Source organism: Nycticebus coucang, chromosome 7 (assembly GCF_027406575.1).
Source record: "Nycticebus coucang isolate mNycCou1 chromosome 7, mNycCou1.pri, whole genome shotgun sequence".
Classification (NCBI taxonomy): Eukaryota; Metazoa; Chordata; class Mammalia; order Primates; family Lorisidae; genus Nycticebus; species Nycticebus coucang.
Window position 1 is genome coordinate 55,239,103 of NC_069786.1, and position 14,028 is coordinate 55,253,130.

The 14,028-nt window shown below is 39.9% G+C and overlaps 1 protein-coding gene across 1 annotated transcript; it reads left to right on the top strand.

Annotated features, from left to right (window-relative positions):
• Positions 1 to 6,629: 6,629 nt before the first annotated feature.
• On the top strand, positions 6,630 to 7,490 carry LOC128590204 (60S ribosomal protein L6-like). Its single transcript, XM_053597463.1, has one exon. The coding sequence runs from the start codon at positions 6,630 to 6,632 to the stop codon at positions 7,458 to 7,460; it is 831 nt and encodes a 276-aa protein (XP_053453438.1). The 3' UTR covers positions 7,461 to 7,490.
• The last annotated feature ends 6,538 nt before the right edge of the window (positions 7,491 to 14,028 follow it).

Genomic DNA, 14,028 nt, shown 5'->3' on the forward strand with positions numbered 1-14,028 from the left:
ACCTAATGTGCACAATGTGAGGGTGTTCAGCACGCTCCCTGGGTGAAGGGCTCAACTACAACTACAACTTCACCTTAAAAATGAAAACAATGTAACCTAAGCATCTGTACCATCATATTAATCTGAAATGTAAAAAGACAAAGGAAAAAAAGAAAATTCTGAAATTACAATCCTATCAAAAAATGAATCATAATTGTTATAAAAGAAACTTTATTTTAAAAGGTAAAAAAAAATCAGAATGTTTACCCCTTCCTATCATATATTTATTATACATTAAGTGAGCTGACTTTCAATAACCCCCTAAAAAAAATCAATGCTTTCATTTTAAAATTTTATCCAAAGAACGCATGACAACTTTAAAATTTCTACTAGACATATTTCTTACATAATTTAATAGTATCTTAAGCTGAAGATTTTTAGCAACAATTTTTACTTTACCTGTCCAAAACATATTAGTGTATACATATTACTACCAGATAAAGGCTACTTAACAACATGGGTGCGGTGGTTCACACCTGTAATGCTAGTACTCTGGGAGGCCAAGGCAGGTGGATCGCCTGAACTCAGGCATTTGAGACCAGCCTGAGCAAAAGTCTACTAAAAATAGAAAAACTAGCCCGGTATTGTGGCAGATGCCCGTAGTCCCAGCTACTTACAAGGTTGAGGCAAGGGGATTGCTTAAGGTTTGAGTTTGAGGTTGCTGTGAGCTCAGTATCACAGCACTCTATCTACTAGGGGTGATAGAGTGAGACTCTGTCTGAAAAAACAAAAACAATAATAGAAAAAAACAAACAAAAAAAACTACTTAATCTCTTTAAGCAACTTTAAAAAGAAAAAAGAGCCATGTAACAATGTATCCCTTGTTTCCTTCAACATTTACAGAGTGCCTACAGTTTCTAAGAACTGCCCTCTGATAATACCAGATATTAGAAATGGTAGTGGTAACTGGGCAAGGAATACAGGGTAGAGTTAGACAAATCCAGTATCACAGGGGCTGATGACATACAGGACAGTCTCAGCCACCCTTGTAAAACTGTGATGCCCTTTCATTGGCATTACAGTGTTTGAATTGCATAGCAAATCTGTATTTAAGTTGGTCCAAGCACATCAACGCTATTATTAAAAAGCCAGTGTCAGAAATACAACCTGAATATGCAGCTTACAGTAAATTAGTAGATACATAGTCTTTAATATTTTGCTTTAGCACTTTGATTAATCAGTCACCCTAAAATAGCCTTGTACATCTTACCATCTGAATCCTATCTCTCTTTGTGGGTCTAATTGTAATAACACATCCATAAAGCCTACAATACATTTTTCATCTTGTATTACAATGTATTCATTCTATCAACTCAAAATTCCTAGAACCTTATTTATCTGCATTGTTTATTTGTTATGTTCTAGAGGATAGGAAGTCCAAGATCAAAGCACTGGCAGGACTAATGTCTGATGAGGACTGTTCTCTGCTTCTATTAATAAGATACTGCCTTGTTGCTGGATCCTCCAGAGGGGAGGAATGCTGTGTCCTCACATGACAAAACAGAAGAGAGCAAATCCACTCCCTTTAAACTCTTTTTTAAGGGGCCTAATCTCATTCATAACAGCTTCCCAAAGGGCCTAGCACTTAATACCACCATATTGGTATTACTGTGATAGTACCTGCAAATTTGGGGGGACTTTCAGACCTTCCCTAATAGCAGACACAGGATTTACAAAACAATTACAGTTACAGTATCTCTAATTCACTGTAAACAAGGGGAATTGGTTTCCTGACTCATGATGACCCCATACCAAAAGCCATGAATGCCCAAGTACCCTATATAAAATGGCCTACTATTTGCATATAACCCATGCATATCCTCTACTTAAAATGATCTCTAGATTACTTTTTTTTTTTTTTTGTAGAGACAGAGTCTCACTTTATGGCCCTCGGTAGAGTGCCGTGGCCTCACACAGCTCACAGCAACCTCCAACTCCTGGGCTTAAGTGATTCTCTTGCCTCAGCCTCCCGAGTAGCTGGGACTACAGGCGCCTGCCACAACGCCCAGCTATTTTTTGGTTGCAGTTTGGCCGGGGCCGGGTTTGAACCCACCACCCTCGGTATATGGGGCCGGCGCCTTACCGACTGAGCCACAGGCGCCGCCCTCTAGATTACTTTTAATACCAACACAATGTAAATGCTTTGATAATAGTTACACTGTATTTTTTTAATTGTTGTATTATTTTTCTTATTAGTTTCATTCTTCAAATATTTCTGGCAAGGAGTTAGTTGAATCCTTGGAAGTACTCTATGGATGATACAGAAGGCTTACTGTATAAAAGAGCAAATTCTATCTAATTATAGGGTTCATTTTATCAGAATCTTTTTACAATAATAAACAGGATAAATAATTTCTCAGTTTCATAAAGTGATATTTAATTTTTATTTGAGAAAGATACTCACATAAATTTTATGTTACATTTCTAGTTGTGTAGATTTGATGGTTAAATATGTGATCAAATCCTGCCTAACATTAGAACAAATTTAACTGGCAAAGGCATTTGTTCAACTACAGACAAAATTTATTTCTAATCAATGGCAATCAAAAAAATTATTTTAAAGTATCCTATAAATAAAACTTAAATGTGATTAGTATCAGTCACCAGCAACCCAGCTAAAAGACACATTTATTGTAAAATAAAATTTATATATGCAATTTTCAGTGCAAATTTTAAAATAGGAGTAAATTAAATTATAGACACAAACAGAATCTGTTTATTTTAAAATTTTTTCTCTTCCCATTAATTTGTGTAAGTAATAATGAAGGCAACTCCAACATATTTTTTGACTTTTAATAGGAATATGTAATCCCATTCTTAAGGAATGAAGGTTTACCATTTATTTTCCATAAATAAAGGTTACTTACTAATCTTACTGTATGAATTGATGAGATGCTAAAATCCAACTGTTAAAAAAAAATTCAGGTGCCGGGCACTCCAGCTCACATCTGTAATCCTAGCACTCTGAGCAGCCAAGGTGAGAGGACTGCTTGAGCTTAGGAGTTTGAGATCAGCCTGAGCAGGAGCTGAGACCCCCCACCCCCACGCAATCTCTCTACTAAAAACAGAAAAGTCAACCATGCACTGTGGCGAAGGCCTGTAGTCGCACCTACTTGGGAGGCTGAGGCAGGAGGATAACTTGAACCCAAAAGTCTGAGGTTGCTGTAAGCTAGGCTGATGCCATGGCACTCTATACTGGCACAGAAGAGTAAGACTCTATCACTAAAACAAAAGAAAAATCAGAGTAAAGAGGGAAATATTCTGTTACTACTAATTAAAAATTCACAAGGTATTTTTTCATAGCTCTATCAATATTTTAAAAATTCTACTTTATATATATATATATATATATATATATATATTTTTTTTTTTTTTTTTTTTTTAGAGACAGAGTCTCACTTTATCGCCCTTGGTAGAGTGCCGTGGCGTCACACAGCTCACAGCAACTTCCAAATCCTGAGCTCAGGTGATTCTCTTGACTCAGCCCCCGAAGTAGCTGGGACTATAGGTGCCCACCACAACACCTGGCTATTTTTTTGTTGCAGTTTGGCCGGGGCCGGGTTTGAACCCGCCACCCTCAGTATATGGGGCTGGCACCCTACCCACTGAGCCACAGGCGCTGCCTCCTACTTTATATTTTTTAAAATACCTTTTTCCTATATCTACTTTATGTTAATAATTTTTGTACATTTTCACTACAGATTCTTTTCCTGCATAAAATAAGAATACTGCAAAGATAATCTGTGCCAATCTTGCTCTGACAAAGCCTAAATTCCATATTTGGTTCTGCTAGCAAGAAAATAAAAGTCCTCTAAATAACGTATAAAAGCTTATGCAAGTCAGGCATGGTGGCTCATGCCTGTAATCCTAGTACTCTGGATTGTCTGAGTAGGTGGATTGCCTGAGCTCACAAGTTTAAGACCAGCCTGAGCAAGTGCAAGAACGTGTCTCTAAAACATAGCCAGGCATTGTGGTGGGCACCCGTAGTCCCAGGTACATGGGAGGCTGAGCCAAGAGGACCACTTGAGCCCAAGAGTTTGAGGTTGCTGTGCCAATACCAGGGCACTCTACTGAGGGCTACAAAATGATACTCTGTCTCAAAAAAATAAAAATAAATTTTAATAGAAAAGGCTTCTATTCAAAGTCTGAAAGTCACTCTTTCCTCACTTTGGTTGATTAAAAAGCAAATTCTTGTAGTATTTTTAGTTCCATATATATTATTTTTCTTTTAATAAAGAGAATTAATGCTAATTGTGTCTCTGTGGCTTTCGTCCAAGCATAAGTAAGAGTACATACTAGCTTTCATTTCTGGACATTATCAAGAAGAAATATTAACATTTAACTTAAAAACACTTTACCCAAGCTGAGCATTGGTAGCTCATGCCTGTATTCCCAACAACTTGGAAGACTGAGGCAGGACAATCATTTGTACCCAGCAGTTCCAGACTAGCCAAGGCAACATAGTAAAACCAGACTCTATACAAAATGAAAAAAAAAAAAAATTAGCCAGAAAGGGAGGCTAAGGTAGGAGGATTGCTTGAACCCAGGAGTTTAAGGTTGCAGAGATATCAAATACCAATGTGCCCCTGCACTCCAGCCTATACCATAGAACAAGACTCCATCTCAAAAGGAAAGAAAAAAGAAATAAATTATTAACCTAAACTTTTTAGAGACAAATTTTTATCTGCTCAATTAATTTTGTAATGCTACAATTTAATTGATTTATGTTTATAAATTATTCATAAAGCCATTTGAAATCCTAACATACAACTTCACAAAAATGATTTTGTTTTGGAATTACTCTAGCAGTTTATATTATTATCAGTAATACCAAAATCGGTGTGTCAGAAAAAATATTAGGTTATTAACCTGAGAAAGTAACAACCAACACTAAACAGCAACATCCGTATATTTCTAAAATTGTCAGAGAGCATAAGAGAAAACCAAATCTTTAGTAAAATTGTTTTCCATATTTTTAGTCATATCCTTGGACCCTAACTATTTGAGATAAGCATGAACTTTTAGAAAGTGCCTTAATGGCTCGGCACTTGTAGCTCAGTGGCTAGGACGCCAGCCACATACACCGGAGCTGGCAGGTTCGAATCCAGCCTGGGCCTGCCAAACAACAAGGACAACTCCCACCAAAAAATAGGCGATCATTGTGGCAGGTGCCTGTAGTCCCAGCCACTTAGGAGGCTGAGGCAAGAGAATCGCTCAAGCCTAAGAGTTTGAGGTTGCTGTGAGCTGCACTGTGAGAAGTCCCAGCTACTTGGGAGGCTGAGGCAAAAGAATTGCTTAAGCCTAAGAGTTTGAGATTGCTGTGAGAATCACTTAAGCCTAAGAGTTTGAGATTGCTGTGAGAATCGCTTAAGCCTAAGAGTTTGAGATGCTGTGAGCTGCACTCTCACAGTGCAGTGAGTGTGTCATGGCACTCTACCGAGGGCAACATAGTGAGACTCTGTCAGAAAAAAAAAAAAAGAAAGAAAAAAATTAAAAGAGAAAAGGAAAAAAGGATAAGGACAATACTAAAATAGCTAATAGGTATCATATAATAGCTTTTTATAAAACTGTACATGTGGACATGAAAAGAAAAGGGGCCAGGCATAGTGGCTCACGCCTGTAATCCTAGCACTCTGGGAGGCTGAGATGGGAGGACTGCTTGAGCTCAGAAGTTCAAGATCAGCCTGAGCAAGAGCAAGACCCTGTCTCTACTCAAAATAGAAAAATAGTAGCCGGGGCTTGGCGCCTGTAGCTCAGTGGCTAGTGCACCAGCCACATACACCAGAGCTGGCGGGTTCGAACCCAGCCCAGACCTGCCAAACAGCAATAACAACTACAACCAAGAAATGGCTGGGCGTTGTGGCAGACGCCTGTAGTCCCAGCTGCTAGGGAGGCTGAGGCAAGAGAATCTCTTAAGCCCAAAAGTTGGAGGTTGCTATGAGCTGTGACAGTACAGTACTCTACCCAGGGTGATATAGTGAGTCTCTGTCTCAAAAAAAAAAGAAAGAAAGAAGGAAGGAAGGAAAGAAAAAAAGAAAGGAAAAGGCTTAGCGCCCACAGCTGAATGATTAGGGCGCCGGCCATATACATCAGGGCTGGCGGGTTTGAACCCAGCCCTGGCCTGGAAACCACAATGACAACTACAAAAAAAAGTAGCTGGATGTTGTGGCGGGTACCTGTAGTCCCAGCTACTTGGGAGGCTGAGGCAACAGAACTGCTTAAGCCTAAGGGTTTGAGTTTGGTGTGAGCTGTGATGTCACAGCAGTTTACTGAGATCAACATAGTGAGACTCTTGTCTCAAAAAAAAAAAAATAAAAGAAACAAAAAAATGAGAAAAGGGAAAAAAGGAGAAGGACCATACTAAAATAGCTAATAGGTATCATATAATCATATATATAGCTTTTAATAAAATTGTACATGTGGACATGAAAAGAAAAGGGGCCAGGCACAGTGGCCAAACCTGTAATCCCAGCACTCTGGGAGGCTGAGATAGGTGGATTGCTTGAGCTCAGGAGTTCAAGATCAGCCTGAGCAAGAGCAAGACCCTGTCCCTATAAAAATAGAAAAATAGCTCTTTCCCATCTTGCAAGATGGCGGGTGAAAAAGTTGAGAAGCCGGTTTCTAAAGAGAAGAAACCTGTTAATAAAGAGAAGAGGCCTAAGGCCAAGAAGGGGAAGCCCCACTGCAGCAGAAATCCTGTTCTTGTCAGAGGAATAGGCAGATATTCCCGATCTGCCATGTGTTCGAGAAAGGCTACGTATAAGAGGAAATACTCAGCAGCTAAATCCAAGATTGAAAAGAAAAAGAAGGCGAAGGTCTTTGCCACTGTTACAAAACCAGTTGGTGGGGACAAGAATGGTGGTACTTGGGTCGTTAAACTTCGCAAAATGCCTAGATACTATCCCACTGAAGATGTGCCTCGAAAGCTATTGAGCCATGGCAAAAAACCATTCAGTCAGCATGTGAGAAAACTGCAATCTAGCATCACACCCGGGACCATTCTAATTATTCTCACTGGACACCACAGAGGCAAGAGAGTGGTTTTCCTAAAGCAACAGGGCAGTGGCTTGCTACTTGTGACTGGACCTCTGTCCCTTAATAGAGTTCCTCTACGAAGGACACACCAGAAATTTGTCATCGCCACCACCACAAAAATTGACATCAGTAATGTTAAAATCCCGAAGCATCTTACTGATGCTTATTTCAAGAAGAAGCAGCTCCAGAAGCCCAGACACCAGGAAGGTGAGATCTTCACCACAGAAAAAGAGAAATATGAGATAACAGAACAGCGCAAGGTTGATCAAAAAGCTGTGGACTCGCAAATTTTACCGAAGATCAAGGCTATTCCTCAGCTCCAGGGCTACCTGCGATGCGTGTTTGCCCTGACAAATGGAGCTTACCCTCATAAAATGGTGTTTTAAATTTCTTAAAGAGAACCTAATTAAACAGCTAATAGATAAAAAAAAAATAGAAAAATAGTAGTCAGGGCTTGGCACCCATAGCTCATTGAGTAGGGTGCCAGCCACATAAACCAAAGCTGGCGGGTTCAAGCCCCGCCTGGGCCTGCTAAAATAACAATGACAACTGCAACCAAATAAAAACATAGTCGGGTGTTGTGGTGGGCGCCTGTAGTCCCAGCTACTAGGGAGGCTGAGGCAAGAGAATTGCTTAAGCCCAAGAGTTTGATTTTGCTGTGATCTGTGATGCCACAGCACTCTATGGAGGGCGATAGCTTAAGACACTGCCTCAAAAAAAAATAAATAAATAAATAAAAAATAAAAATAAAAATATTAGCTGGGTGTTATGGCAGGCACCTCTAGTCTCAGCTACTTGGGAGACTGAAGGAGGATTATTTGAACCCAGGTGTTTGAGGTTGCTGTGAGCTAGGATAATACTTTGCCACTTTGGCCTGGGGGAACAGAGTAAGACTCCACCTCCCCCCCCCCCAAAAAAAAAAGAAAAAAAAAAGGCCAGGCATGTGGCTCAGGCCTGTCATGCTAGCACTCTGGGAGGGCGAGATAGATGGACTAGCTGAGCTCACAGGTTTGAGATAGGCCTGCACCAGAGTGAGACCCCATCTCTAAAAAAAGCCAGGCATTGTAGTGGGTACCTGAGAATCACTTGAGCCCAAGAGTTTGAGGTTGCTATGAGCCATGATGCCACAGCACTCTACCAAGGGAACAAAGTGAGACTCTGTCTCAAAAAAAATAGGAGGATGCAACTTTCCCAAAGAACACATGAGGAACTTATGTCAGTATCCTCTTCTGCTACTAGCCTCATTAAATATAGTCTGAAGTGGCTGTGGAAACTAAGCACAGTTTTTGATAATATTATCATTCTGAAACCTTTGAGAGAGAGAGGGTGTGTGTGTGTGTGTGTGTGTGTGTTTGGCTGGACTCTATTACAGAATCAAGAGCAGAGGTTAGTTAGTTTGGTTTTATGATTTGCTCCAGAGGTCAGCAAACTTTCTGTAAAGAACTAGATAGTGAATATTTTAGGATTTCATATCATTTCTGACACAATTACTCAACTGTGTCATAAGTTATAGGACTGTGATGGTTAATTTCATATATCAACTTGGCAAGGATCCTCAGTTATTTAATCAATACTAATTCAGGCACTGCTAGGAAGGTATTTTGTTGATGTGGTTACTGCTAATATCTACAATCTGTTGACTTTAAGTAAAGGAGATTACTCTCAATAATGTGGACAGACCTCATTCAATAAGCCTTAAAAGCAAAAACTGAGGTTTATAGAGAAGAAGAAATTCTGCCTCAAGACTGCAGCATCAAATGTCTTAGTTTCTAACTTGCCAATCTGCCCTATAAATTTCAAACTTTCCAATCTTTAAAATAAATCTCTTGATAATGTATACTATTAGTTCTGTTTCTCTGGAGAATCCTGACTAATGCATAGATGCATACAAATAATAGGCTAGTGTTCCAATAGAAGTATTTTCAATAATAAGTAGTGGGCCAGATTTGGCCTATAGTTTTTACTATCATTTTCCAACCTCTCCTTTTATCAATAATAAAAGCTAGCTGCTTTTATTAATCACTCTCTGTTTCAGGGAATGTGAAATGCACTTCACATTCCAAGCATCCCATAAAATAATTAGGAATTACTCCTGGCCAGGCCAGATATTCTAGACTATAGCAACTATGAGCAGGAACAATCTTCCTAGAGGCAATGACATATAGATTGTAAAAATACATACGTAACTATATATATATGTATATACTTTTATAATGTTTTATATTTATGTTATATATATGTATGTATTTATATATGTATATAAATGTTATATATGTATATGTAACATATATGTATATACAATATATACATATGTAGGCAACCTATATGTTTCCTATTTATATATGTTATATATTATTTTTTACAATCTATAAATTATAGATTTGTAATTTTGATAATCTATATATCATTGCCTCTAGGAAGCTTGTCCCTGCTCATAACAATCCACACATATACATACATTTTTAAAGACAGGGTCTCACTCTGCCACCCTAGCTAGAGTGCTGTAGCATCATCATAGTTCACTTCAACCCATTCCTGGACTCAAGTGATCCTCCTGTCTTAGCCTCCTGAGCATCAAGGACCATGGGCACATGCCACTATAGCCAGCTAATTTTTTCAATTTTTATTAGAGATGGGTTCTTACTCTTGCTCAGGCTGGTCTCAAACTCCTAACCTCAAGTGATTCTCCCACCTCAACCTCCCTGAGTGCTAGGATTATAGTCATGAGGCACTGCACCCGGCTCTTTACATGTTTTGTATCTTTTTAACTATTGGCTTGGGCAATGCAAAGTTTTTGCAGCTAATCCAAGCAGAAATCAACCAACAGAATGTGGAAAATGAAAATTTATAAAAGCGCTAAATTAGGAGTTTATTATTTTTGGCATAAAAAGAATCCCTTACATCAGAGATTTTTTTTTTTTTTTTTTGGCCGGGGCTGGGTTTGAACCCACTACCTCTGGCATATGGGGCCAGTACCCTACGACTGTCAAAAAGGTTTCCTTCTCTAGGGATCAGTAAGATTCCCATTTGAGAAGAAATTGGCATCCCTTGTTTTCAATTCAGGGACAGTACTATGAGCACTCCTATCTTACCTCCTTATCTTATTAATATCTGTAATAAACAGATATTACTTTCTGTTTTTCAGAAGTTTAAAAAAATAATCTACAATTAAAAATTATATGTAGTGGCGGCACCTGTGGCTCAGTCAGTAAGGCGCCGGCCCCATATACCGAGGGTGGCGGGCTCAAACCCGGCCCCAGCTGAACTGCAACCAAAAAATAGCTGGGCGTTGTGGCGGGCACCTATAGTTCCAGCTACTCAGGAGGCTGAGGCAAGAGAATCACTTAAGCCCAGGAGTTGTAGGTTGCTGTGAGCTGTGTGATGCCACGTAACTCTACCGAGGGCCATAAAGTGAGACTCTGTCTCTACAAAAAAAAAAAAAAAAAAATTATATGTATATTAGAAAAAGATGCCTTCCAATAAATGGTGCTGGGAAAATTGGGTATCTATATACAGAAGAATGAAACCCCCTATTTCTCACCATATACAAAAATCAACTCAAAATGGATTAAAGACTTAAATGTAAGACCTAATACTAAAAAACTACTAGAAGAAACACCCCAGGACATTGGTCTGGGGGTGGGGAACCTATAGCATTCATGCCACATGTGGTCTTCTAGATCTAAGTGTGACCTCTTGACCGAATCCAAATTTTATATAATGTTTAAGGATACATGTTTAAATCTTATTCTGTTTTATAAAATAAATAGCACAAAACTCTATTAATATCTATGAGTATTTCTTTATATACACACACACACAGGATTTTTTTTATGATTATGTGACCATGCAGAAAAATAGGCGGCAGGCTAAGACTTCATATGTGACTGACAGAGCAGGAGCTTCTGAAGCCCCTGAGTCCCAGGTTAGTCTTTGGGGCCTGCATGGGGCTCCTAGTGCTGGGTCTGCAACCTTAGCCCTTGCTCGGCATGGCTATCATCCATATCACCAGCTCCACTACTGCTCACTCCCCTGACTGGGGAGCACTTGGTGGAGCTGCTCCAGCCAATTTCCACCAGATCCTGGATCTTCTTAGACTGGAACCTTAGATATCTGTCTCCTTGAGCCTATCTGGACAGGTAGGAGGGTGTGGTGTCCCAGGGAGGCCCACTGGACTCTGCCACTCCTGAGCTATCCTACCTATGTTTAATGCATACCCTTCTGTTCTCTGAAAAATTTGGGCAAAAAGTGCACATTATACACAGCAAAATACAGTATAATTTGTAAAAAGCAAATATAACCACATCTTTTCAATGACGTACCATTTATGCAAAATAATATGTATATTATTGCCTTTGCCTTAGAGAGGCTTCTTAGAAGGTTAGATTAAAAAGCCAGATGTGGTGTCTCATGTCTGTAATCCTAGCACTCTGGAAGGCTGAGTGGGGTGGATGCCTGAGCTCCCGGATTTGAGACCAGCCTAAGCAACAGTGAGACCCTATCTCTAAAAAGTAGCCAGGCATTGTGGTGGGTACCTGTAGTCCCAGCTATTCGGAAGACTGAGGTAAAAGAATCACTTGAGCCCAAAATTTGAGGCTACTGTGAGCTATGACACCAGAGCACTCAACCGAGGGTGACAAAATGAGACTCTGTCTCAGAAGAATGGCTAGGTTAAGGATGATAAAAAGAATAGAAAACATGAACTTTGAAATTTAATATATGAAAAAGAATTGTAAGCTATGGGGCAGATGAAGAAATATGTAAGAGCAAAGGGCTATATGACCATAGGTAAATGACAGACAAGTTTATGAAGTAGAAGGGGGAAAACTAATAATAGCCTATAAGACCCTAACATAGAAAAGAAGCCAAGTTTTAAATAGAAAATTAAGATGAATGGTATGAGTACATGGTAAATATAGTTAGATACAGAAAGGTGTGTCTGGGGGAGTTCAAAGATGGCACACTGGAGCTATCTCCTCACCAGTTATTCTCAGTGACATTGGGGCAAGTAGATTCCACCTACCTCTTGGTGGATTGTCCCTGCCCAGAAACATAGTTCGGGGGCAGAGTGAGACAATGGGGACTCCAGTGACTGAGGTGGGGGGTAAGAAATAGTGGAGGACCAACAAATAAGGCAGGTATTTAGGTGTGTGTAGATGCTGGCCCTTTGGCAGAGGGCTGAATACAGGGAAGGAGGGAATACAGGGAATACTGTTTTTTGGACTTGGGAGGTCACCAGGGTGGTGTGGGGAGGGCCTGAGACAGTGAGGGAACTTGAATGACAGTGGAGGCCGGGTTTGGACTGTCAGGTGTATCTGAACTCCAGGATAGCGTGGCTGCCAGTGTCCTGTGGAAGGGCCAGCAGGGAGGAATAGCTTCCAGAGTCCCAGCATATGGCTGGCTCTGATTCCCCTGGTGAGTATGGGCGACCACCTTGGGGGTGAGTGAGTAGATTTTGCAGCCCAGCCAGACTCCTTTGTGGCCAAGGGGAACTGTGTGCAAGGTGGAGGCATGTATCCCAAGAAGTCTGGCATGAGCTTCAGGCTCCTGATCCTGGAGGGATTGAACTCTAAGCAAAGAGACCACATCCTGATTGAGGTCAAATAAATCAGTAAGATGGGTCTCCATAGCAACTAGATAGTGGCTTCCTGTCCCCTACATACACAGCAGAAACAGCAAGCTTGTTTTTCATCTCCTAACCCCAGAGTGCCACCTGGAGCCCAGGCAATATATTGCATTACATATATATATATTTTTTTTCTTTCTTTTTGGAGTACTACCTGGTGTCCAGACAATATTGCAAATTATATATATATTTTTTTCTAATTTTTTCTTCTTTTTAAAATTTTTGTTTTGTTTTTATTTTTTCATTTTATTTTCTTCAATATCAAGGTTTCTATCTTTGTTGCAGTTTTTCTGACTTTTTTCTTTCTTTTCTATTTTTCACCTCTTTTCTTTCTTTTTGTAAGTATTTTTCTACTTTTGTAATCTTTCCCTCATAAATCTCTCCAATGACAAACAAGACATCCCTCCTTTTAATTTTCTGGCCTCTTTTGTTCTATTTCATTCTTTTTTTTTTTTACTGGTACAAACCCTTGCTGTGAGGCTGGACTAAGGTGCCACAGCATTGGCTTGGCTCAAGGAGGCCTTGAACCCCTGACATAGGACATTCCTCTAGTTTTGGCCTTCTAAAGGACTATATACATAGGATCCCATCATGACATATTACTGATTTTCGTCTATATTTGGAGGAGGGGTCTTGCTTTTGCTTAAGCTGGTAAGAAGCTCCTAACCTCACCTCAGGGGACCCACCCATCCTGGCCCCCTAGAGTCCTAGATTTGCAGTTATGGGTCAATGTGCCCTGCTGAACACGACTATAATTACTGTTTTTCTCTTTTTGTCCTCTTTTTTCATTTTTTTTCCACTTCATCACTTTTTCTTTTTCTTTCTTTTCTCCCTTCTTACTCTTTACTCTTCTATTCCTTCCCTGTACCAAAAGGCTGCTCCAACACTGAAGCATAACAAGGAAAATTAAAGAGAAAGAAGCAAGAGGAGAAAGTAGGAGCAGGAAGTGAACAAGAAGAAAACACATATGAGGAGGAACCAACAAAAAAATTCTGGCAACATGAAAAACCAAAACAGGCTGGGTGTCCATGGCTCAGTGGTTAGGGCGCTGGCCACATGCTCTGGGGCTGGCCCAACTTGCTAAACAAACAAATAAAAAAAAAGCCGAATGCTGTGGCAGGCACCTGTAATCCCAGCTCCCTCCTCAGGGAGGCTGAGGCAAGAAAATCACTTGAGCCCAAGAGTTTGAGGTTGCTGTGAGCTATGATGTCATAGGACTCTACCAAGGGTGACAAAGTGAGACAGAGTCTCACTTAATTAAAAGAAAAAAAAGAAAAACTAGAAAGATCAATCTCCCCCAAGGAAACACGAGGAGTTACCATAGAGGA